Raw genomic sequence first — 26572 nt, 5'->3', positions numbered from 1 at the left:
GAGCTCACAATGTCATTAATTTCTTCTTCCATAGATTCCTGCAAAATATTAGTCTCTTCTTGGACAGCGGAGACTTAATCAATAAACGCATAAATATCGGCATTGTATTCATAATTCTCATAGCAATATTTAAGGATAGCCAAATTTTCAGGTCTATAAACTGAATCATCAAAATCTTCAAACTCTTTAAACAAAGATTCAATTTCACATGCACCCTTAAAAGCAACAAATTCTTCTATTCGTTCCACATCATAGTAATCATATATACCTCTAGCATAAGAAGCCAAGGTTTTATTATCATTAAATTTGCATGAAAAGGGAAGGTGTGGAGCCTTCATCCTAGAGCAACAAGTATAATCATATCTCAAGCATAGTTGCCTAGCATACCACTTCAACATATAAATTTGATCCCATAATAGTTTCCCTTTTTGAGTCAAGTGATAATCCCTAAAGTATTCACGTTGATCCAACGTGTCTCCCATTACAAAATTGAATGGGGTTTTCTCGGGATTATCAAAGTAGTACGTAATATCTTTCACATAATGAGCATCAAGGGTTTTAGGAGGTTCCCCATCTCCACGAGTAGCAAGTAAACCTAATTTTTTTGGTATTTCGTGTTCCATATCCATAACTAAAGATAGAGAACAACTAAGAACAGCAAATAAAAATTACTTAGTGATAAAGCAAACAAGCACACACGAGAATATTCACCCCATGCTATGGCTCTCCGGCAACGGCGCCAGAAAAAGGTCTTGATAACCCACAAGTATAGGGGAACAATTGTAGCCTCTTTCGATAAGTAAGAGTGTCGAACCCAACAAGGAGATAAAGGTAGAACAAATATTCTCTCAAGTTCTATCACCCACCAATACAACTCTACGCACGCTTAACGTTTGCTTTGCCTAGAACAAGTATGAAACTAGAAGTACTCTGTAGGTGTTTTTGGATAGGTTTGCAAGATAATAAAGAGTGCGTAAATAAAAAGTAGGGGATGTTTAGATAAAGAAACAATAAAGTTAGTATAACAAGTGTGGAATTAAAAGTGGTGGTAGGAGTTGTGAAATTGTCCCTAAGCAATTGACTACGTTACTAGACCGATAGCAAGTTTTATGTGGGAGAGGCCACTGCTAGCATGTCATCCCTGACTTGGAATTCTATGCACTTATGATTGGAACTATTAGCAAGCATCCGCAACTACTAACGTTCATTAAGGTAAAACTCAACCATAGCATTAAGATATATTGGTCCCCCTTCAATCCGGTATGCATCAATTTCTATGCTAGGTTGAAGCTTCTGTCACTCTTGCCCTCCAATACATAGTCCTATCAACATACAACTAACCTTATGATGTGATCCACACGCGCGCTCATATGATGGGCACCAAAGGACAGCAACATAACCACAAGCAAATTAAATCAATCATATTAATTCACCAATCACCGATAGGACAACGAAAATCTACTCAGACATCATAGGATGGCAACACATCATTGGATAATAATATGAAGCATAAAGCACCATATTCAAGTAGAGGGTACAGCTGGTTGCGGGAGAGTGGACCGTTGTAGATAGAGTGGGGAAGGTGATGGAGATGTTGGTGGAGATGGCGTAGGTGTTGGTGAAGATCGCGGTGATGATGATGGCCCCGGCGACGTTCCGGCGCCACCGGAAGCGAGGGGGAGAGAGCCCCCCACCTTCTTATTCTTCCTTGACCTTATCCCTAGATGGGAGAAGGATTTCCCCTCTGGTCCATGGTCTCCATGGTGTGGGAGGGGCGAGAGCCCCTCCGAGATTGGATTTGTCTCTTTGTCTCTCTCTGTTTCTGCGCTCCTGGATTCTGCCCTTTCACCATTTCTTATATATCCGTAGATCCGTAACTCCGATTGGATTGAAACCTTCGCCCAGATTTTTTTCCCAAAAATTAGCTTTCTTGCGGACAAAGAAGAGAAGCAACTGCCTTACAGGGGGCCCACGAGGGTCAGGGGCACGCCCTCCTGCCTCATGGCCACCTCGGGCACCTTCTCACGTTGATTCTTCTTCCCATATTTCCCAAATATTTCAAAAAATATTCTCCGTCCGTTTTTATTCCGTTTGGTATGGGGTTTCTGCGAAACATAAAATAGGCAACAAACAGGAACTGGCACTGGGCACTGGATCAATATGTTAGTCCCAAAAATAGTATAAAAAGTTGCCAAAAGTATATGACAGTTGTATAATATTGGCATGGAACAATCAAAAATTATAGATACGACGGAGACATATCAGACGCAGACTCTGAAGATGCGCCAGCACCACCGAAGCAGAAGAAGAAGAAGAAGAAGAAGAAGAAGAAGAAGAAGAAGAAGAAGAAGAAGAAGAAGAAGAAGAAGAAGAAGAAGAAGAAGAAGAAGAAGAAGAAGAAGAAGAAGGCAAAAGCTTTGAAGCCATCTGCTGCGCCAACCGCTTCGCCTATGAAGCCCTTGAGGGCTGCACCTCCTGAACCTAGTGTGCGGTCAGAAGACTTGTCTCATGTCTCCAAGAAGACCAAGAAGCCCAAGAAGATTTCTGGGCATGACTTGACTCCTGCTGCTGTTCTGCGCAACGAGGAAGACACCATTGATCTGTCCAGCGATGAAGATCTTGGTGATGAAGCTCTAGAGATGTTGATCAAGAGCAAGCAAGAGGCGGAGATCTTCAATGATCTACCCCTCTTTGATGTTATCATTTTGAACAACTTCATCGATGAGTGGTTCGACGACCAGAGCATCAGTATTGATGACTTGCAGCTGCCAGTGGACACCAGTGTCACTTTTCATGGAGCTATTGCAAACGAATTGGCCTTAGCTCAGAAAATCGTTGAGCTCAAGAACAAGATTGATCATGAGAAGGAGCATTTCAAGAAGCACATGGCCAAGCTCAGTGTGGCTGATGTGCAAATCTTCAAGAAGATGTTGCATGATCTCAAGGCTGAATTCCACAAGAAGCGTGAAGAAGCCAAAGGCTCACGCGAGCGCATGAAGTATTATGCGCAAAAATGTGTTCAAGCGCATAATGAAGCTGAGAAGCGAAAGGCTCTTGGACGCCCTGGCATCGACCCCGGGATGGCTGCCAAGCAAAAGAAGAAGTCTGCTGAAGCCCAACCTGAAGCTCAACGGCAGGATCAACCAAGTATTGTCTTCCCTGTCAGCATGACTGGCTCGAAGCCAAAGGTCCCCTCGGCAGCTTCAGAAATGAAGAAAACACGGCAAGCCGAGGGTGAAGCCAGGAAGATGAATCTCAAGAACACCTCTGATGATGCTCCCTCCAAGAAGAGATTGAAGACAAAGGCTTCAAAGTCTTCAAAGAAAGAGCGCGATGCTGCCCCAGAGCCCCTCATTGTTGAACCTATCTCTGTTGCTCTTCCTACTTCCACCAACCGAGAATGTCACCTTGTGATCCATGAGCCTGCTTCCACAGAGGCTCCAGAAAGTGAAGAAGTTCCAGCTATTGACCCCACCGCAGCTCAAGACATTGGTCATGAAGACAATGTGCATGATGATGAAGTCCTTCCTCAGCTCGAGCCCCAGTCGGTATCATCGCCTGCTCCAACGAGCAGTGAACTTATTAGCATTGGTCGTCCATTGACACCAATTGCTCAAGATGACTGATGAGCCGAGCACCAACAACAAGGCACCCCAGTTCAAGACGAGACACCATGAACTCCCCCTGCTCAAGTTACCTCTTCAGCACTTGATGATGAAGACTACATAGAACAGACCACCCCTTCTCCAAAGGCGTCGCCAGCGTTCCGCAGGCTTCACAGCCACAGGTCTCCATGTCGAGCATCCCAGAAGAAGAAGCGCAGCACACTAGCTCAGTAGCACGTCAAGTGTTTCCTGAAGCCACTCCTTATGTGACTGCCTCTGAGTCTGAAGCCAAGGCTGCTGAAGACATTCCGGCTGCATCAGCCGAAGAAGAAATAGGAGAAGAAAGAGAAGAAGAAAGAGAAGCCACACCCCCAGCAAGTGATCCCGTCATTCTCGAAGAGAATGTGATCGTGCCCGACCCTCCAGTCGTTGAACAGATGGAGGTTGAAAACCCTGAGGCTGCCACCAACAACACCACTAAAGTCAATGACTCAGTCATGGCTGAAGACAATGTGGAGCCTGAAGCCAATGTGCAAGATGACACCACTACGACGCCAATCACCACTGATGGCGTCGTTCCTCCACCAAGGCTACACACCATGGAATGTGTGTTCAATCATGGCAAATTGGTAACTGTAAGATGGCCAATTCTGGTTCCACCCACTGCTCATGGGCCACGGTATGATTACCATGTGGAGCATAGGCCTCAAGTGCAGAAGCCCAAGCCACGTCTGCCAAGGCTTCCAAGTGCTGTCACCACTCATGGCTCATTCAACGTGCTCAGCTTCAGAGAGCACAATAATTTCTTTGACAACGCCAAGAACCCATACACAAAGCCCAAAATATCCTCTAACAGATTTTGGAGCCATCAGCAGCGAAGCTATTACTCATGCATCATGTACAACCAAGACCGGATCTTTCCACACAAGCGTCTGGATTGTGATGCTATGGCTGGGCTGCCATGTCTTGAAGAGGCTCTTGACTGCTTTAAGGATGTTGGTCTTATGCCCTTTGTGACTGATAAGGAACACTGGAATGAAGAGCTTCTGCTGCACTTCTATCCCACTTTACACATTCGAGACTACAACAAGGATCCGACGACTTGGGTCCTTGAGTGGATGACAGGTGATGTTCATCATGAAGCCAAAGCTCAAGAAATCATCGAGCTGACTTCCCTGCCCACTCTAGGTAAGTTATATGAACCTGGTTGTCAGCTTCATAGGAATGAGCTGCAGAGCATTTTTCAGAAGCCAGAGCCAAATATACGTCAAATGCTTAGCATGATGAAGCCATTGCCACAAGACGCTGAATATCCAAAAGAGTTCTTTGTGAAGGACCTTGAGTACTTTCCACGCATAGTGTATCATGTTCTGAGGCGTACTCTATGTCCCATCAAGGGACATTCTTCTAAAGCTAAACTTGAAGGCGCCATGAAGACTTTGGTATTCTATATCATCAATGGCATCAGGTTCAACACCCAGGATTTCTTCATCAAACAACTTGCTACTTCTGGGATTGATCTGTTTGGCCTGAAGTTCTATGCACCATGGGTGATGCGCTTGATTAAGCTTCATTCCACCATTGACTATCAGCCCTCAGCGCTCAACCATATTATTTTTCTGCCTGAAGTTGATCTGTCCATTGAAGTCATCTACCTCGAGTCTGCAAAGAAGCAACCCCACCTTCAGAATGCTGAATTTCAAAGCTTCTCGCAGCCAATCGAAGGAATTCTTGTGCCCAATGCTGCAACCCCTGCATACCCTCTGGCTGGCAACATGCGCTTTCCGCACCGAGCCAACACTAAAGGCACTGCAAGCACAATTGCTCAAAGGCCTCAGAAGCGTTCTCGTGTACTCAATGACCGAGAGCTTCTGGTGGATTTGCATCAAAAGCAGGATAGGCATCATGACTGGCTGAAGCGTCAGATGTAGAGTCTCTTGATGGATGTCAATCGCATCCGCAACTTGGCCACCAAGAAGTCGTTCGTTGCACATGAAGCCTGTAGGCGGTTCTAGATGAGCCTCACACTGCTATGTTCTGAAGATGATCTGTGTGCAGATGGATTCACTGAGCAATTCAAGTTTGACTCCAGGCCTCCTCAAAATGCAAACTGGCGTTGCATTCCCTCCATTGAAGATTCTGAGCATTCATCTTCGGCTGCAACTGTTGTTGCGAGAGCCGTCGATGAAGAAGACTACGCCACTTCACCAACCCTGGCTGCACTGCGTCAAGCCCGTCTGCACCACCAAACTCCAACGATGACCCTGCTCCATCTTCTACTCCTGCTGGGAACGAGTAGATCCTCTATGTCTTCAAACCTTTTTGGTCATTACTGATAAAAGGGGGAGAAGCATATGAGGTTGATAGTCTTCAAGTAGGACCAGATGGGTGGTTGCATTATTTTTGCTAAGTTCTTCAACTCTCGTTTTGAAACAATCTGGCTTTTGAGTTGTAACACTTGAACCTGATGGTCGCCTGCCACGTTTTGCTGCTACTTTGTGATGCGATGATAAATTCCGCATGAAGTCATTCTGCAGACGTCCATTTTTCATTGTGCATGTCATTTATCTTCATTATACTTATACATGCATGATGAATTGTCTTCGTGATTTGAAGAGGATCTCCACAAAGTAAAATGTGCCATGTGCATCTGTATTCAAAGGCAAACTACTTATATGCACATCTTCAGGGGGAGCCTTTTACAACTTATGAAGACAATGTCTTTATCCTTAACTCTCACATACTTTTATCCCTGTTGAAAATTTCAACCAGTATGTCATCAATCACCAAAAAGGGGGAGATTGTAAGTGCATCTAGTGCCACCCCTAGTTGGTTTTGGAGTATTGACGACAAATTTGGTTGAGGGACTAATGTGTTTGTGAGAATTGCAGGATAACACAGGTAGTAGTCCCTTATTGATTCGGTTTACCTACCAGAGATGACTCCTAAAAATGTGTGAAGACTTTGAAGACAATGGTGGTACATGAAGACATTCACGATGAAGAGTATGACATGAGAAGACATTCATATGAAGACTATGGAGTGCGAAGACATAGTTGTTTCGTAGTTTCCTTTTCTTCTTTGTTGAGTCATAGGAACCACCGTACTGTTAAGTGGGGTCCAAGTGAACAAAGTCAGAGTGACTGAAGTGATGCTCAACCAAATCCTATGTCTTCGAGCGAAGACAATGAGAACAAATCTTATCCAGAGTTGGATGAGTCAGCTTTACTTGTAGCCCAAGTCAAGTTGTCGCGTGTGTTTGAAATTTGACCGTTGAACACGTGTCAGTTCCTTAGTGACACAGGGTCATTTCGGACAAATCAGGTCGGGTTGCCTTTTGGCTATAAATAGCCCACCCCCTACACCATAAATTGGTGGCTGCTCAGAGTTAGTGCACGGCTTTTGTAATTTGAGAGCAACCCACCTTCGAAGCATTTGAGAGAGAGATCCTTGCGAGGACAAAGCTCAAAACACCCAGAGCCAAAGAGTGTTAGGCATCACTGAAGTCTTTCTGTCTGCGTGACCTGAAGACTTGTTACACTTGAGGACTGTGAATCCTCCAGCCGGTTAGGCGTCGCGTTCTGAGTATCCAAAAGCCATTGTGGATTGCCGGTTAACGAAGTGTGTGAAGGTTTGGAAGTATACCTTGAAGACTTACCAGAGTGATTGGGCGAGGACTGGGTGTCCTTAGCTCAAGGGGAATAAGGTGAAGACGCAGCCTTCTGAGTTGAATCTCAGTCTCCCTAACCAGACATACAGTTGTCACAGCAACTGGAACTGGTCTACTAAATCCTTGTCTTCACCAAGCAACTGATTCTATCCTTCACTTCACTTTACAGTTTGTCTTTGTGAAGTCATTGCCTACCTATCTGTTTTGATTGACTTCACTGAGTGAAGACTATTAACTGTTTGGTTTCATATTGTCTTCCATCATGATCCATACTACATAGCTGCTGATAGTCTTCGTGCTTTCACTTCATTGCATAATTGACTATGGCCTATCTAGTGTAGTCTACCTTCCGTTGCATATTAATAGATTCATTTCTACTGCTTGTCTTCAAGACCTCGTGTTTTGAAGACTTTCGCAAAAATCGCCTATTCATCCCCCTCTAGTCGATAACTAGCACTTTCACCTACTAACCATTCTTTTATGTATTTATTAAGATGTCATCAGCTTGGTGTGAATAATAAGTGCCAATGTACCTAGCTGTCAAATTGTTCTGTTCTGTTTATAGAAGTAATTCTGCATTTATGACAGTACAGCTTCAGTTTGTTTACTCTTGCAAGTCCTAAGAATGCTTTCTTTCCCCTGCCCTGTTCCCGCATGGAAAACCAGGAGTCATCTCCACTTATTCGCATTTCTTCACAGCCATATATTCCACCTAATCCTATGCCGCTTCCTGAAGCTAGCATCGTCAATATGCTTAATGGTGCCTCCATTCCTGACGGCACTCCTGTCCCTAATGATATCATGGATGAACGTCTTTGACCTACTTAATGTACTAGGACTTCGCCTACATCGTGATATTCCATCCCCCATTCAGTTTGACCAACATTTTGCATACATAAAAGAGATGGGACGAGTGCTAAAAGAAGATTATGTACAATGGCAAGCATACAATATGGAAACAGAGACGGAAGAAGTGGATGAAGCAAGCAGTGCTTCCGCAAATGGAGAGTAGAGAAACTGAAAATGGCATGATTATGGCTTCCTCATCAGATGAAAATTGAATTATATTGATATTGTGATCTGTAGATGAGTGTACGAACTTTGGTGCGTATGGTACTACTCAGTTCACGATCTACTTGCTCTTATTCCGTTTATGTAAAACTTGTGTGACTTCATTTTATTTCAATTTGTGCTGTAGTTTTTTCATGTAAAATACTTGAACTAGCTTATATTAAATAAATAAACATCCATGAACGCCACTTCTACAATCTGCACCCTTTACCAAGACTAATAAATAAGAACAATGTATACAACAAAATACAGTGTCATACGCTGCCACGCGTACAAGGCGCGGTGTGCCGCCGCGCGGGTATAAGCTAGGATAATATCCTATATGGTATATCTAAGTAAATGCTTTCATTCGAACGCACATGTAAACCATCCACATCGTCAAGTGTATGCGACCAATTCATTTTTGAAAAAGATAAATCTCCAACATTTGGATTTTGCCCACAGCAAATTGTACGTCAACTTTAGTTGACATAAGGATGGCAAGTTTAGTTCACACACATGGCAATTTTCTGACAAAAAACAAATTACAAGTAAAATTGCTATGCTTATCAACTAAATTCATCATCCTCGTAATAATTAAAATTGCCATAATAAGCCTTCGAGTTGCCATTGGCAAAATCCGAATGTTCAGGACTTATCCGGGCCCTTCATTTTTTTAGTTTCACTTTCTGTCACGTGCAAGCCCTTAACATTATCAAGCTCATGTAAGCAAGTGATCTCATTTGAATCCACATGCAAGCCATTCACATCACCAAATGCATGCAAGCAATCCACTTTTCACTTTCCACCACATGCAAGCGCTCCACATATTCGACCGGTGCAACCTGCAAGCCCTCTTACATCAATATTTTTTTTACTTTTTATTGTTCAGTAACGAATAATTGGACTTGAATGTCACGAGTCAATATAACATGCATCGGTCGTCCATTTATCTCTAGGTTTCCTATCGTTGTATGATGAGAACGTGGTGCGGTATTATTCTCATATATTTAATATATATAATTTAAGAGCTATAAATTTTCGTACCAACGTGTCGGGCCTTATCTAGTTGAGAAAAGATCTTCGTCCAGTGATTGCTGTTTCCTTGTTGGATTGGTGAGTCAATGGAGAATCTCTTTCATGCACGGGCCCTACCACACGATGCTAGTTTCTCTACATTGAACTTATCCCCAGGGCTAGCTAATGAGCTTGCCACAGGCCGGTTGCTGCAAGCATATGAATACTTTCTTCATGGTGAAGCATATGAATATAATCTAAGAGCAACTCCACTCGTTCGGCCCCTCAGCGTATAGGCCGGCGCTATTTTGGGCACGCGTCCGGCGATTTTTAAGCCCTAGGGACGACTTGGGTCACAACCACACCCCCAGGTGCCGCCTCCAAGGCATAGTAAATTCAAACTTGGTCCGTTCTTGCTACCCAAAAAATGCCACAAGTCCGGGGATCAGCGCCACAAAAGTCCCGGCGATCGGTGATCACCTTGCCACAGTTCGGTGATCAATAAAAGTTCGACGTGCAAAAAAAATGACGCGTAGGCAATGCATCAAACGGCGGCGTCGGCCTCCGGCGTCGGAGGAGTCGGCGTGCGCGGGCTGATCGGCGTCGACGTGGCTTCAGTGCTGGGCGTCGTGGAGGCATCATCTCCCGGGCTTGGCGGCGTTGGGGTCGGCGTGGGAGTTGGCGCCACCGTCGACGGCATCTTGTTCAGGATGAGGCCGCGCTCCGTCAGGTACCACGCCTTGAGCTGCTCGTCGTCGCTACGGAGCATGCCCCCCCCCCCAATCAGGAAAGCCAGGTCGGTGTTCCTTTTCTTCGCGGCGACGTTGGTCCGGAGCAGGTCGAGCTTGACGGCGTTGTTCGTCATAGCCAGGCGAGGGCACGCAGCCCCAGGGAGACGCCGAGAATCCAGCCGGCGACCCGACGCTCTGCTGGCTGCAGGCGTGCGGGCCGTGGCCGCCGGGCGGATTCATCATCCCCGCGCGAGACGCCTCGGCCTTTTCCGTCACGCGATCCGCCTGCTCGGCCAAGGCAGTCGCCGCTGCCAGAGCCGCTCTATCTCGGGCCTTCTTGGCATTGAGCCTGTTCCGCCGGTCGGTGGTGACAGCCTCCTGGCGCTGAACCTCCACCTTCCAGTCGGCATTTGACATGCTCGAGGGCTTGGACGATGGCGCCCTCTGCTTCCTCTGCTTCGACTGGGAGGCGCTGGCATTGGTGGCGGTGCGAGGGGCGGCGTACTTATTCAGCGGCATGGCGGCCGGATGGAGGGGAGAGGGAGGAGAATGGCGGGAGTAGGGGGAGATGGAGGGAAACGGAGGGGGAAAAGCGGGGTGATCGTCGGGAAAGGGTCTTTGTCTCACCGACAGAGCGGACCCACGCGCCTTTTCGCTTCGGCCGGCCCTCCCAGGCGCCCACGGGGGGCTTGGGTTCGGCTCGGGTACGTCGGCTGTTATTTCAGCCCAAACCGACGATAAATGAGATACTGAGGGCGCGACAAGGCCAATTTTTTGGCACCGACGCGAAAAAATGGCCTTGGGGGGGCCTCTTGGGGACGCAGCTGAAGATGCTCTAATGAATTAGCCGCCCGTGTCCCATCAGCCAAAATAGTTGCCTACTCTTGTCACGGCTCAGTTTCCTGCTAGTGCCAACATGGTCTTCACTTGTGTGACAGTCACGTCAAGGCCATGAAATGCATATAGCCGCTGGGATTGCGGAAGGTGGTGACGACATTACATGGTGACTTCGATTTGGTGGTGCTTCTCAAGTACCGATCTCGAACTTCGGGGTGAAAATCTAAGGTCAAACTCTAATTGGTTATACCTAGCAATGGCGATGTTTTTGTGTCGTTACCTTGTTGAAGGCATTGCTCGGACTTGATCTCCAGGGTGAAAACCCATGGTCTAACCTTCGGCGGTTGGACCTGGCGATGGCGGCACTTGAGTGTTGTTCCCTTTCTGAATGTGTTGCTATTGGAGAACTTCTTCGTTGTACTTGTGATGTTAAAAATGGTTGGTGCGGATATGGTCGCTGCTGTAACTTGTTGATCATTGTTTTGATCACTTTGGAGTTTTTTTTTTCTTTTTACGCCACCAAGGCATAGCTTGTATCTTGTATGACTTTGCTATTTACCGGTGTGATTTTTTATATGTGTGTTGGTGTTGGCTGTGTGCATCTTAGTTATGCAGAAATCGGGTGTGTGCTCATTGTGTTTGTATCCCCTTGATGCTTTATTTTGAGTTAATAAAATCCATCCTTTATCCAAAAAATCAGCCAAAATAGTTAGGGTCAAACGATGTCATATGCACTTGCTCATTACTAGCATCGCGGTAAGTGTAGCGACTAAACTAATGATCGATGCGATGCTCAAGGCTGAAATTTACCTTTGCCGCCCCCCACCCAATAACTGAGACGAGATTCGGATTCTGATCAACACCCCTCGCAGCCTGCAGATAGAAACGAATAAACTATAAAGTCACGCGATGCTTCCAGGACCGGATCGACTATAAAAGGAGGCACGACCGCGAGAAGCTCGGCAGTCTCCAGCTGCAAGGACTAGATAAGCTGGTTCTGAGGTTCTGAACACCAAATAGTATAGGCCATGCCGATAAGGAGCGCCCCGTGTGCGTGGACGGTGGAGGAATTCAAGAAGTGGGTCGACGTGAACGGCGACGGCCGGATCAGCAAGGCCGAGCTCCGGCAGGCCATCCGCCGCCGGGGCTGCTGGTTCGCCACCGTTAGGGCCGGCCGCGCCGTCCGCCGCGCCGACAGGGACCACAACGGCTACGTCGACGACGCCGAGCTCGAGAACCTCGTCGCTTTCGCGCGGGAACACCTCGGCATGAACATCTCTGCCCGTTAGCTACCTCGCTAGAGCGTTACCTGCTCAGACTAATGCCCAGTATCGTGTGATGCGTTCAACTTGACATGGAAGCTTCTCCTGAATAATACTATGTGTAAAAATCCAGGAGAATTTGTCAAGGTTTGTTACGACGACGACGTCTGCTACTATGTATGCAGTTGCTTAATTGTGAGTGTGTCTGCTGTAAGATTTGAAAGTTGCATGAAGTGCTCAATATATACAAGTTGTACTCGTGGCTTGCGCATTTTGACTGCGGACCTTCGCTGCGGAACGGGATCCTCTAACATAGAGAAGCAAAGTAACCGTGTCTTGGCTGCTGGGGATGGCCGCGTCTCCTTTGACTGCTCGATGCCGTAACCGTACCCTAAAATTTGGAAGGGGCGTATGAATACTGCATCTTTTTGTTGATGGATTACATTTGTTTTGCCTAGTCGCGCTCCTCCAGCATTTTAGCTCAGTCGTCCACTCTGAAGTTCTCACAAGTGTCCCAACGGAACTGTCAAGTCTTAGGACATGAGCCTGACGACGTATCATCAACAAATGTTATTTCACGATGCTACTCTGCTGTACAACGATACACTCTCCTTCAAGAATTATTGGTACCAAACATACCATTGTATTTCACAAGAGGTAGGGTTGAGTAATTATTTCCTGCATACTGAAAAGGCACCGCACAATATGAAGGTGAAATCCATCAGAAATGAGCCCACATCCACAACTCTAATGATCTTCGCCTTGCACAGTTTTGGGCACCACCTGAGATGAAGGCACACGGGACGAAATGCAGTTATGCGCTGCTTTGATTGCGTTAAGAAAGGATAGAACAGTTATACAGTTGATCACATGGCTGGAACAAACTGAAGAAAATAAAAACAGCCAAGGACCAACAGCAGCAAAAGTTGACGCATTACAGCAAATTAGTCAGGGCGTGTGATCTGTCAGCAAGTGACTGGACTCTTTTCCTTCCAGTGTCCGACCAAAGTGCAGCTTCAATCTGGAGCTTGCAGAATACCACCGACACCGAGCAGGAATGGTGGCGATCGTTCCTCTCCTTCCTAATGGACCACCAGGTCAAGGCGATCGCCGAGCTTAGGAAAGAACTTCGAACATTCTTGAGCAACCGCGGTAGAATCTCCTGATGTGTCCTTCATGGATTGGTCAGTCAATATAGAATCTCTTTCATGCACACAGGCCTACCACATTGCTACTTCCCACACATGAAATTTTTCCATGCTAGCCAATGAGCTCGCTGGCTGTTGCAAGAATGGGAATACCTAATGAAATATCTGCGACGCGTCAGGCAAGAGTGTTTAGAATTGAACTAGGATCAACGGCCACACATGGTTTTGGGTTTATACTTTATAGACGGCAGTTGGGCTGTGAACACATCTCCATATGAAGAGACTTAGCCAAAACCGTCAGAGATTGAGCCCTACTTGTTGAAATATATTGCCCACCTCCTTCCATCAGATCGGTTTTTGGTTGCATTGGCTAGAGCATGCACTTCTACATAGTATCAAAGTCAAGAGGTCTTGAGTTCAAGACCCGGCTGACGCAATTAAATTGTAGCCCACTTTTGGTCCACGTTTAGGCCTGAGAGAGCCACACGTGAGGGGGAGTGTTGACGTATAATGTGTCGCTTAGTCTCTTCCATCAAATCGGTCTTTTGCTTGCATTGGCTAGAGCATGCAATTCAATATGGTATCCTAGCCAAGAGGTCTTGAGTTCAAGACTCTGCCAACGCCCTCCATCAGTTCAGACTTTTGGATGAGTTGGCTGAAGCATGAATTCAATACTACTGAAGAAATGCAACACAGAGAGGAAATCTATCGCTCAACTCTCTAATGAGTAGAGCGATCTTTGCCCGGCTGTCCATTTCGCATTGCGATCTTTGCCTATTAAAGCCTGGCCAGTTCATTCGCCACTGTTTTCAAGGCTTGCACTGCCTGAGATGAAGGCCTATCTCAAGCGGTTCGGAGATGAGAGACGACCCGTCACTGATGGACCGTTCCATAGTAGTGTTGGCAGGTGGCATGGAAATGACAAATGACATCGAGAAAAAAAAAACTTTGAACATTCTTAGGCTTCCTTCTAGAGGATAGGATTCTTATAAGATTTTTTCTTTTAGAGCCCTTTGGTTCATAGGAATGGATTCCTATTCCTACATAGGCTTGGTTCCTATCCTCGACATTTCATAGGAAAATAAAAAAGAGCCTAGACTCAATGAAAAAATTCCTTTTGTGTCAACCAAATGACATCTTGTTTCCTATTCCTATTCATAGGATTTGAGATACATGTCATCTCATTTCCTACAAGATTCCTATTCCTATGATAATTCTATCCTATGAACCAAAAGAGGCCTTAGGCCTCTTGGTTTAGAGGAATCTTGTAGGAATTTCATAGGATAAGATTTTTATAGTAAAAATTCCTTTGGAGCCCTTTGGTTTATAGGAATGGAATCCTATTCCTATGAAGGAATTCTTTCTATCCTTCATATTTTATAGGAATATAAACATTAGCCTAGACTCAATGAAAAAAATCCTATGATGTGAATCAAAGAGCATCTCCTTTCCTATTCCTATTCATAGAATTTGAGATACATGACATCTCATTTCCTATGACTTTCCTATTCCTATGATTTTTCCTACACTATGAATCAAAAGAGGCCTTAAGCAATTGTGGTAAAATCTCCCTGATGTTTCCTTCTTGGATTGCTCGGTCATGGAGAATCTCTTTCATGCACGGGCCCTACGACATTGCTACTTCCCCGACTTCAAATTTATTCTCAAGCTAACTAATAAGCTTTCTGGTCGCTGCAAGCATATAGGAATATAATCTACAGTTGAACAGTGCATGCATACACTTGCGCTTACTAGCCTTGCATGCATTCCGTGTAGTGAGTAGTGACTAGGTCGGACACAAGCCTGAAATTCAGCTAGGTCGGACTCCACCAAGAAATGAGATATACGATTCAGAGCACCGCCCCCTCGCAAGTCGCAACCTGCAGATATAAACGAATAAAGCCACGAGATCGTACATGGGTGTAACGATCCAACTATAAAAGGAGCTGCAGCCGCGAGAGGCTTCGAACCATCCATGATCGATGCACCTGCCTAGCACAGTCGTCAAGGACTAGCTGACTCTGAGCCTGCAAGCACCGCCGGCCATGGCAGCGCGGAGGTGGCTCCTCTGGCCGGGAGGGACCACGCTGGAGCAATTCAAGGAGTGGCTGAAGCAGTTCGACGTGGACGGCGACGGCCGGATCAGCAAGGCGGAGCTCCGCCAGGCCATCCGCCGCCGGGGCTGCTGGTTCGCCACCCTCAGGGCTGGCCGAGCCCTCCGCCACGCCGACAGGGACAAGAGCGGCTACATTGAAGACGCCGAGATTGAGAATCTCGTCGCGTTCGCGCAGAAAGACCTCGGCATGAAGATCTCTGCCTGGTAACTAGCTCGGTTTCAACTTTAGTACCACCTAGTGGGCACTCTAGTACCACCTTGAGTCGTGTGCTCTAGTTTCAACTTCGACATGGCAAATTATGCAGAATAATGTGTGTACTAAAATCAGGAGAATCGATCAAGCTTTGCTACTGTGCAGTTGGTTAATTATGAGTGCATGTATGTGTGCTTGTTATATATACTCGTACGTAAGATAACTGGAATCTGCTTCTACTGACAACGATTTTCTCAACTGAACTGGTATGCATGTTATTCCCTGAAACGCCGTCAGCCAAGTAATGGCTTCTGGGATGATTTAGCATTTTGGCATACAAGAGCTTCAAGAAAATATAAACCAGCCAAGAAATTCAGTAACAAACTGTAACAGAAACATAAACTTCAGTTTTCAGGACAGCATGGAAAGTACTGCAAATAATACTAGAGGTTCAGAGTTTACATGGGATAACTTAAAGCACAGCAGCCACCACATATTAAGGGTCCAAAATATGAACAGCCTGGAGTTTCACAGATGATAAAAGAAACTCAAACTAGGCTAGGTTCTTGATTCTTCTGAGCGTGCCTTTGTTGCTTCATTGTCTGCAACTGATTCATCTTCAGTTGTGCACTGTTGCTCTTCAACGACAACGGCAGTTTGTGCGCAGTCCGACAACAGATAAACAGGAAAACCACACTCCAATCTTTTGTCTGGGATCCAAGTTGGTGTTTCACGCTCGAATGGTCTAATATCTCTGTAGTAGCGTGGCAAATTCTTTCTGTAGTTGCGTGAGAACTCATTGAATTTTTTACTCCAGGTCCTGCCTAGACAAGTCAGGCTGTAGTATGGGGACATGTATTCAGCAGTGCTAACCCCAATATGACAACAGACGGCAATGACATGAGAGCAAGGCTTGTGAAGCAGCTGGGGCTTGTTGCATGAACAGGTAGCAGTTTTTCGAGCTGTGGATCCTTTAGACTTATCCATGTTGTGGGTATATTCCGACTTCAAGTTCACGGTAACCTGCCTCTGCCCCGACTTCACCGTAAATTTCAGAGCTTCTTCACCCCCAAGAACTTGATGCATCTCGGCTTTCTGCATTTTGGAGTTCATGTCATCCTGGACACGTTCCGGGAAGCTGACTGATGGGTTGCCGATTTCTTTGTTTGCTGCGGCACTTGTGTTTTTGAAATACTCTTCCAAGCGCAGGAATGTCACCTCCACCATCGCACTTAGTGGAAGGCAAGTTATACCTTTCAATACAGGATCGTTCTTATATACATCCGTTATATCAGTGCCCATGATGCCATATCTTGCTCCATTGCTATCATGCACCAGTGACCACTTCTCCATTGGTTTCAGACGAATCCAATCAGAGAACTTTGTTATCTTTCCCTTGCTGTCACCGGCATGATCTCCTTCCTTCCCATCCTCCACTGAATCAGTATGGCTGGATGGGTTTTGCTCCTGAAGCTCTGCCTCATCATGCTTGACTGACCCCTGCTGCACTTCCTCACTAGCACCAAATTCTTTCTCTGTCATATATTTGGATGTCAACTCGTCGAGCTCCTTCCAGAGTTTATCAAACGTATGTTGTCGCTTCTGTTGACAAAGTTTCTTGAACATCATCACCAGGTTCTTGTCGCCAAAATATGCATAGAAGTTTTCAGCAAGGTGTTCCATGCACCACCGGCTTTCTGCTTTCAGCCCTTGTCGTCGACGGGAATTCAGAAGATCCTCCACAGCGTCGATCAACTCCTTTTTGTAGTCGTGTATAATGCAGACATCAGCTTGATCAACCACTGCTCGCTCCAGATTCCTAAGAAACCACAGCCAGCTTTCCTTTGTCTCGCACTCGACGATGGCAAATGCTACTGGAATGGAGAAATCATTAGCATCTAATGCTACAGCTGTCAACAGCACCCCTTGATATTTCCCGCATAGGGGTGCGCCTTTAATGCACAGCACAGGGCGACAGGCACCGAAGGCCTGTAAGCATTGTCCAAACGCCCAAAATATACGGTGGAGGACTCGAAAATCCTTACACCCTGAAACCTCTGCATCCTTGATGTCTACAAAACCACCAGGGTTTTTACGTGCTATTTCCTTGAGTAACCTCGGGGCAAAGTTGTATGAATCATAAAAGGTACCGAATTCCTTCTCCAGAGCCATCTGTCTTGCCCTCCACGCCTCGGCAGGAGTAACATGCTCGCCATTGTGACCAGTGAGATAAACTGCCATTTCCTCAGCAGTAACTGCCAGGTGTTCCTTAAGGTACCGGAAGCTGAATTCACACCTTGTCAGGCTTTCTGTCCCAGGCAACACAAGCGGCAGCTGTTGAGAGTAACCATCACCTATGGCTTTGCGCAATATGTCATAGTGCCTGATCTCAGAGGATTCCACGTACAACATGAACTTCTGCGTCACATTTCTCTTTTTCTTCAATTTGTTGGCAAAGGATCTCCAGTATTTGTCGGAATAAAATTCATGGGTGTCCCACTGGTAGTACTCCAAATACCAGTCCGGATCCTCTTCGTCATACGGGTCATTCTTGCGCTGTTTGAGGAACCCCTTAATATGGAGATCTTGTGTTTCTGGATGGAGCCTGAACGGCTTGAAGACCCAGAGCTGTAGATCCACCAGTGACATCGACTGTGGCTGCAGCGGCAGCTCGCCGATTATGTGCGCACATATGTTTTCTGCATAAATGGCTGGGCAATCTTGAACTAAATCATCGCCGTGCACGCTTGAAAAATCACCTTTTCTGCACCCGTAGTACACAGGGATCTGAATCGGTTCTTCAACCTACCAACATTCAGACGAATCAGACTACCAAGCAATGCCACGACATTCAGACGAATCAGACTACCAAGCAATGCCACGACATTCAGACGAATCAGAGTACCAAGCAATGCCACAATATTCAGACGAGTCAGACTACCAAGCAAGATTGCCGCGGGGAGGCGGGTGATGGGTACAGTGAAGTACAGACCTGCCGCTTGCGGGGCTTCCTCGGAACCTTCTCCGTCGCCGGGGCCTTCCGCTTCCTCGCGCCGGCGGTGGTGCCCTGCGAGGTCAAAACGCAGAGATTTCAACGGAACCGGTGGCGGCGAGTCCATCGAGTGGTACCAGGAGGGCGGGCGAGGAGGGCGGACCTGGTTGGGGGAGGGGGGTGCGACGGTCGCGGCGGGGGAGGGGGCTGCGGCGGCGCCGGCGCCGGCGCGTGGTTCCACCATTGCCGGCTTCGCGCGACCAGGGTTTCCGTCGGCGTGGCGCGCGCGTTTGGGGGACGGGAAAGAGTTTTTCCCTCGCTTCTGAAGTTTTCCCTCCATTTTGTTTCTGTATGTGGGCCGTTAGCGGGGTTATGGGCTCTGGATGGCTCGTCTTTAGCCAGCCTGCTGTTTGAGGCTGCATTTCCATTTGCTGTGTGGGCCTCACGTCGAAGGGGACAAAGGAACAGCTGATTTTGCCATTTCCCTAAAAAAAAGCTGATTTTGCCATTGTCTCAAAAAAAGAGCTGATTTTGCTATAAAAAAAAGAGCAGCAGATTGCCACAGTTGTCTAAAAAAAGCAGATTGACGCAAGATCCTCTTAAAAAAAGGAAAACAAATTGCCTCAAGAAAATTAGCAGTGTATGAACAGTAAAATCAGAAAAAATATGAAAATAATTCATAAAAATCTGGAAAAAAAATATGGCATACAATAGGAAATGTTTTGAGTGCTTGCAAAATTTTGACCATAGGATCACATTCGTGGAAGTCGTGGGGAAAAAACTATTGCTCCAGAGATGCTACTCCACTTTGGAAAGCACTTTAGAGCTCTTATTTTATGTTTTGAACCCATTTAGGAAACTTAAAAGAAAGACCATAAGTAGAGGAGGATACTAGCTAGGCAGGAAGTAATAAGAAGAGTTGCCCGTGTGTGGAGAGGCTTCGTGAGCCGATAACGATTCAGTTAGTATCCGAAAATTGAAATCCGTTGGGAGGGTCCAGTTTGCCGACGGCATGCTCCTGTCTCGGAATAAAAGATCACAACATTCGGCTAAAACTGAAATGGACAGTATTTTCTCTCTCGGCGGGAGAGAAGTCGACGGGAGTTAAAACACCGTGAAGACGACAAGGACTAATGCCTCGTTACGGGCTTCCTCGCTGCACTGTGCGCTCTGAAAGCTCTCCTTTTTTTCCTTAACGGAAAACGTGCAGCAAAGAAACATCTCATCATCAAACGTCTCCGTGGCTGCCGGCCGCTCCCATCAATTCTTCCGTGGCTACAGGTCAGCTATTTCCGCATCACATCATCCGTCACCGTTTTCTGCCTTGCACGCCACGTCGACCCAACGAACGATCTCGCCCAGGCCCGTCCATCCGTCCGTCCCACGGCTTCCCGCGAACTGATGCAGCGTGCGTACGTTCCCGGAAGTCAGCCGGACGCGCGCAACAGTTGCGCTGGTGGCCGTCGAATCGCCTCACGAGTCACGTCCAGCGGTCGATGGCCAAGGAGGAGAAGCGAAAGGAGACAGAAGAGGCCGTTGATGGACGTCGGCGAACGATCGAGCCAGATCAGGCCGCACGGTCCGCACGGGCGGACGGGGCGTGGAATGAGACGAGCTACGTAACGTAAGGTACGTCGCCTCGGAGGGAGGACGGCATGGGCCGCCCGCGTCAGTTTCCTTCACTGCCACGTCGCCCGCCGTGCAACGCGTGCATGCATGCATGCATGTGCATCGCCACACGGCTAGGGTTGCTGCTGCTGGGGTGTAGACGTAGGTGGATGGCCAGCGCGCTCGGCGACGGCGAGCCACCGCGTGCGCACCTACCGCCTTGAAATTCGAAGCCTCACCGCACCGGGGTTGCTTGCTTGCGATTTGCGAGTTGCTAACTGTACCGCCCCTCATTAACTGACCGACCGTGCGGTACCTCAAAGGTTCAGAAAAAGATGTTTTGCACACCTTGCAAGCGCGAGTTATTAGGTCGCCTAATTCAAAAGCAACACCATTCGTTCGTTCATCGACATGAAATGAAAGCCGCCTCACACAATCACACGGACACACGCGATACATCCGTTCCGATTTCACTACAGCAAACTGATCCGGTCCACGTCACGACTCGTTCTGCTTCTAGATACAAGACAGAACGGTGTGAAGGTGTTCGTTTTCTCTACCAGCACTCGCCTCCTGCATCGATCCACATATACGGATAATAATAACCTCGACCAACGAAAAAATGAGACACGTACGTGCGACTGTTCCCGTTCGTCAGCTGTGGATATGCTCCCTAGACGCTCTGCCGTTTTCTGGAACAGCTGTGATCTTCCCACAAAACGGCGACATGTATGCATGTCAGCACAGAACCCGACCCGATCAAGAGCTTGTGTGGTGTGCCGAAACCTCCAACTCTTCAACGGATTCTAGAACACCGGGGCTTTTTCAGGGGCTCGATCGCCGTCCGCCGTGACAGCAGCCCCCGGGTCGCCATCGCCATAAAATCCACCCACCGCTCTCGGCGTCAAAAAGAAATGTCCACGATCGACGCCTCGACGGCAGAATTCGACCACTTTCCTCGCGGAATCCTCCACGTGATCGCCGTTGCTTCATCCATCTCCTCTCCTCTCGCTCACTAACTCGGCAGTCGCTAGTCGCCAACTCGTCGTTAATTAATCGGTGGTGGTGATTAGCTGCCGCCTTTGGCGCTGCAGAGTTGCTCGTAACAGAAAAGGCTGAATTATGCATTCCATTACAATATTTATAGTGTGTGCAAATTATATGTGCATGTGTATGTTGTCGCACGGGCACAAAATATACTCTCCGTCTCTATGACACAGCAGACCTATTTTTTCCCTCGCCATAAAGCGGCCAGGGCAAAGTTTTTCTCCCGTTCAGACTTCTTCACGGGCCAACTCGTAGATACTCCTCCCTCCTCTGTGTGTCGCTCTGGCGGCTACGGGTGGGGAGGGAAACCTCGGTGCCTCGGCTCCGGCTAGTAATTTAGGTTAGATTTTTTGGACCTTTCGGAGGGCGGCGCTTGGACGGATAGCGATGTTTTATCTTCAAGTTCGTCTTCTGCACTTCGATCCTTCTCAAATTAGTCCATCAGCGCGGACCAACGGGGCTCCAATGTAGTTTTCTGTGGTCTTCTTTGGATGGCAAGGTCAGGGTTTCTCGCCATGCGTGCTTCAAGCGTTTCAAGGGTTCAACGGTATCGACAACCGCTCCAGCATGCTAGTCCTTAGTGGTACGTGCACGAAGACTTCTCGGTTGTCATCGACAAGTTCAGTGAGGCTCCAGTATAGGAGCGACATTAGTGGCTCGTTCTCGCGGCGGTAGTGGTTGTTCGGTGGTCGACATACCTTGATAAATTTTTATTATGTTTGATGTATTTTGTGCTTCAAGTGAACTTTCATAATAGGTTTGGGTATTTCACAAAAAAAAAGATGTTGGAAGATTAATGTCTTTCATGAGAGCTCATACATTAATTCAATGAAGAGTTAATTGGTATCAGAATAAGAGGCATTTCATCCACGTCGCATGCACTATGAAATCCATGCAATCTTATATTGATCGACACTAAATTTCTTACACCACCAACCAGTTCACAAGTCTAAGTTGATGGGCAAAAAAAGGCAAAGGGCAAAATTGTGAATGGGGGGGGGGGCGCAAATTCCATGTAGCCCACAAATATCGAGCTCAAAATCTCTAATCTTGGGAATCGACGTATGGAATCTCTCTACTTTGACTCGGTGGTGACAATCATGCAAATATCTCCAATTTGGTGGGCCAGTAACTCTTTCCTAGTGTTGTCCTCTTTTTTGACGACTATTAGCTTCGACATTATCTTTTTAGCGACTCCTTTTTCTGAGAGCTTCATCCATGGTGGCATATGGACCCTTATTGTGGTTTGTTCTCGAGATTCAACATCACTATGTATTGACCCATCCAGGGCTCTACCATGAGTATGCGTCAAGATCCAATTAGCATCACTAGGTCGAGGAGAGGTGATCACCGATGCAATCATTTTACTACTCTCGACCGTGTTATCGAATCCCCCCTCTCTCTCCTCCCTCCGTTCGCTAGAGAGCTTCAGAGGGCACCCTGGCCCAATACCGTACCTCGTCCGACGGCACTGCTGGCCGGCGATGGCCAGGTAGAGGAGCTTGTGATTTTCTTGTACATAGTAGATATAGTGTAGTTGTATTAGGACTTGCCTTGACGGCGACGGGCACCTCCATGATGGAGGCCGGCGGTGGAGGTTAGCAAGGGCTCAAGCTCCCTCTCAAAAATCCAGTGGGAACGCAATATCTGGAGTCGTTCGTTCATCTTCTTAATGCAACTATGGCGATAGTACAAGAAGGTGCACAGATCCCGATTTGGTTGCCGGTGATCCAGGGGAATATGAAGATGGCTTTCAGGGTTGCCAGCCTCTATCTTCATCCTCTTGTCTGATCTCATCTTCTGGAGTTGCATATCAAATTACTACAAGACTTCAGGAAGCTTCTTGGGTGGCTAGGATGATTCGCCGGCCTCAGGTGGATTTGCTGGAAAAATGCGATACCCCCTACTTCAGCATCTGATGGCGAGGCTCTTTTCAAGGAATTGGCGAAAGACGTGGTGAAAGGATCGATATGGTTGACTAGAGGGGGGGGGGTGAATAGGCAACGGCCAATTTTTAACTTTTCTTTACCAAATTAAACTTTGCATCAAAGTAGGTTGTCTAGATGTGCAACTAGGTGAGCAACCTATATGATGCAATAACAACAAGCATACAAGCAAGCAAGAGAAGTAACACTAAAGAGTTTGCACAAGTAAAGGTAAGAGATAACCAAGAGTGGATCCGGTGAAGACGAGGATGTGTTACCGAAGTTCCTTCCTTTTGAGGGGAGGTACGTCTCTGTTAGAGCGGTGTGGAGGCACAATGCTCCCCAAGAAGCCACTAGGGCCACCGTATTCTCCTCACGCCCTCACACAATGCGAGATGTCGTGATTTCACTATTGATGCCCTTGAAGGCGGCAACCGAACCTTTACAAACAAGGTTGGGGCAATCTCCACAACTTAATCAGAGGCTCCCAACAAAACCACGAAGCTTCACCACAATGGACTATGGCTCCATGGTGACCTCAACCGTCTAGGGTGCTCAAACACCCAAGAGTAACAAGATCCGCTAGGGATGAGTGGGGGAATCGAAAATCCCTTGGTGGAAGTGTAGATCGGGGCCTTCTCAACCACTCCCGAGCAAATCAACAAGTTTGATTGGCTAGAGAGATAGATCGGGCGAAAATGGAGCTTGGAGCATTTAATGGAGCTTGAGCATTACTGGAGCTTGAGGGGGAAGAGGTGAGTCAAAGGAGAAGAAGGGGACCCCTTTTATAGTGGGGCAACAATCCAACCATTGCCCCACCAACCAGCCCCGCACAGGGCGGTAGTACCGCTAAAGGAGGGCGGTACTACCGCTGAGCCAGCGGTACTGCGGCTCCAGCGAGCGGTACTGCCGCGCAGGGAAGACCAGCAGGGATCTGGACCCAGCGTGGTACTACCGCGGTGGTAAGGGCGGTACTACCGTTCCGAAACGATACTACCGCCTCTACTACCGCAACTAGTGCCGCAAAACCTGACACAAGAAAAAGAGCCCTCGAGTCGAGGCGGTAGGAGTCAGACAGCCCAGCGGTAGTACAGCAGCGGGGTCACGGGCGGTACTACCGCTGCGGAGCGGTACTGCCGCTTGTGACCCTTCGGTGGTACTACCGCTGGTAGTGCGGTACTACCGCTGGGACACAGAAGAGAGAGAGAAGATCTCTCCATCAAGGTTGAGGACGAGGCGGTGGTGCCAGGCAGGCCAGCGGTAGTACTGCTGTGGAGTCACGGGCGGTACTACCACTTTGGAGCGGTACTGCCGCTTGTGACTCCTCAACGGTACTACCGCTGGGTTGCGCGGTACTACCGCTGGAACCCAGACAGGATACAGAAAAGAGAAGAGATCTCTCCAAAGAAGTGGAAGAGTTCGGATGGTGAGAAGCTGACGTGTACATGTTGATTCCACCCATGCAATACCCCAGCGGACCCCCTCTTGATAGTACGGTGCCCTTTACGTAACTAGTCCACCAAAAGAGAAACGAAAGAGCTACACCGTCTTGGATGACACTCCGAAGGGAAGAAAACATCTCGTGCCAAGGATGAATCTGTGAACTACTCAAAGCACATGATTAGTCCGCAAACATGTTGTCATCAATCACCAAAACTACCTCGAGAGAGATATGCCTCAACAATCTCCCCCTTTTTGGTGGATTGATGACAACTAGGGATTTGCACAAAGAAAAGATATAGCAGAAGGAAAACTAAGAACTACAAAATATAGACAGGCTCCCCCTGAATGTGTGCACCTAGTAAGAGGAGCAAAAGGAAAGCAAGACACACACATCCGGATCAACACTCCCCCTATATTTTATAGTTCAACAATTCTAAGCACAAGATTTATGAGAGAAGAGTATAAAACAGGACAAGCATGCAACTCATAATATACTACAGTACTGAATAGAGATAAGTAATAAGGTAGCGATAGGGAGCACATGTCTCACACCATATGTCTAGAACTTAGGTCTCACAGGCACCAAACCAAACCAAACAAAGACACCGAGAGAACACACAAGAAAACACAAGACGACACACTCAAAGCACGGCAACAGCACAAATCCCTACACTCTCTCCCCATTTGGCAGCGAGACACCAAAAAGGGCCAAGAGTGACGCTACGACTCCAGGTGATGGCAAGCTGAGGATCTCGAACATCACATCTCAGCGTGATCGTCTGCATCTTCGTCATGGGTCGAAAACTGCTCGGCGTCGGAGTCGGTCCAAGGGCAATGCTGATGAATCCATTCCTCCTCTTCAGTGATCTGACCCTCAGAACCACTAGCAACTGTTGCTCCCATCTGATGCATGAGCTCCTTGTGGCACACCCTGGCATGCTTCTTCGCCACATGAGTCATGTACTGACCATGAGACTCCATGCAGAAAAGCTTCTTCATCTTGCGTTTAAGCTTCTGCGCCCACGAAGGTTCTGCACTAGAGGGCCCAAAGTCCTCCTCGTGATCATCAGTGGCAGCCCCACCCTCGGTCTCCATGGCAGCAGCAGCAGCAGACGGACCCCCGGTTTGAGGCGCTGGGGTGACCCAATTGTCCTTCTTCCTCAGACGCTTGATCTCATGGGAAACCAAGTCTCCAGTTTCCAGCAACACTCTGGGATAGATCTATGCCCAGGCCCTCTCAATGAGCCTCATGATGAATGGACCATATATCGGGCACTTGCACTCAGACACGGCAGAGAGAAGTTCAGACCACATGACATGAGAAATATCCAGGCTCTCTCCAGTGTTTGCTTCCTTCTCATGCTGACGGAAAAGAAGCATGTCCACGAGATAAGAGTGGAACGTATCCAGATTCCCGATGCGAGGGAAGAGAGTCTCACGGAAGATACATGAAGAATGTCCAGATACGGAGACAGCTCATAGGTTTTCTTCTTAGTCACTGGGTGAACTTTCACAGTGCAGTAGAGCCAAAGGGCTTGCTTGTGAGTGGACGTAGCATTGCGGTGAGGGCGGAAACTGACTGAAGTCTCAAGCCCACGATCCTCCACATCAAGTAACTCCATAAAGGCCTTCCACTTGACGGAAAGCAACTTGCCATTGGTCATCCAAGTCAGAGTCCTGTCGGCATCCGTTCCAAGATGAACGGTAGCAAAGAATTGAGCCACCAAATCTGCATCGAAATCCTTGTTGAACTGCATGATCCTGAGAATGTTCAGTTGAGTGCACATCTGAAGGGCTTCACCAAAGTACTCAGGGTCCTTCTCCATAGCATCAGTGTCAATGGAGCAAACATCAACAAAGAGATTCTTCTTGGCCTTGATCACATCAAAATAGATGGCAAACTGAAATCGGTTCCAGAACGGGCGGTT

At 47.5% G+C, this 26572-nt stretch overlaps 3 protein-coding genes across 3 annotated transcripts; 2 read left to right on the top strand and 1 right to left on the bottom strand.

Moving 5' to 3' along the window:
• The first annotated feature begins 11863 nt into the window (after positions 1 to 11863).
• On the top strand, positions 11864 to 12430 carry LOC125541237 (uncharacterized). The gene has a single exon (XM_048704695.2). The coding sequence runs from the start codon at positions 11939 to 11941 to the stop codon at positions 12197 to 12199; it is 261 nt and encodes an 86-aa protein (XP_048560652.1). The 5' UTR covers positions 11864 to 11938; the 3' UTR covers positions 12200 to 12430.
• Positions 12431 to 15303: 2873 nt separating this feature from the next.
• On the top strand, positions 15304 to 15837 carry LOC125541235 (uncharacterized). The gene has a single exon (XM_048704694.2). It carries the CDS (start codon positions 15366 to 15368, stop codon positions 15642 to 15644), a length of 279 nt encoding a protein of 92 aa, XP_048560651.1. The 5' UTR covers positions 15304 to 15365; the 3' UTR covers positions 15645 to 15837.
• Positions 15838 to 15985: 148 nt separating this feature from the next.
• On the bottom strand, positions 15986 to 18976 carry LOC125541234 (uncharacterized). The gene is made up of 3 exons (XM_048704693.2): positions 18785 to 18976; positions 18622 to 18696; positions 15986 to 18434 (listed from the first exon to the last, which is right to left on the bottom strand). Exons 1-3 carry the CDS (start codon positions 18959 to 18961, stop codon positions 16188 to 16190), a joined length of 2499 nt encoding a protein of 832 aa, XP_048560650.2. The 5' UTR covers positions 18962 to 18976; the 3' UTR covers positions 15986 to 16187.
• Between the last annotated feature and the right edge of the window lie 7596 nt (positions 18977 to 26572).

Source organism: Triticum urartu, chromosome 2A, assembly GCF_056163025.1.
Source record: "Triticum urartu cultivar PI428250 chromosome 2A, HENAU_Tu73, whole genome shotgun sequence".
Classification (NCBI taxonomy): domain Eukaryota; kingdom Viridiplantae; phylum Streptophyta; class Magnoliopsida; order Poales; family Poaceae; genus Triticum; species Triticum urartu.
This window is presented reverse-complemented; position numbering and strand designations above follow the sequence as displayed.

Coding starts and splice junctions, on each gene's coding strand:
- LOC125541237 (XM_048704695.2), top strand. CDS start 11,939: ATGCCGATAAGGAGCGCCCCGTGTGCGTGGACGGTGGAGGAATTCAAG.
- LOC125541235 (XM_048704694.2), top strand. CDS start 15,366: ATGGCAGCGCGGAGGTGGCTCCTCTGGCCGGGAGGGACCACGCTGGAG.
- LOC125541234 (XM_048704693.2), bottom strand. CDS start 18,961: ATGGAGGGAAAACTTCAGAAGCGAGGGAAAAACTCTTTCCCGTCCCCC. Junction 18,697..18,784: donor CACCCCCCTCCCCCAACCAG/GTCCGCCCTCCT, acceptor TTGACCTCGCAG/GGCACCACCGCCGGCGCGAG. Junction 18,435..18,621: donor GGAAGCCCCGCAAGCGGCAG/GTCTGTACTTCA, acceptor GAATGTTGGTAG/GTTGAAGAACCGATTCAGAT.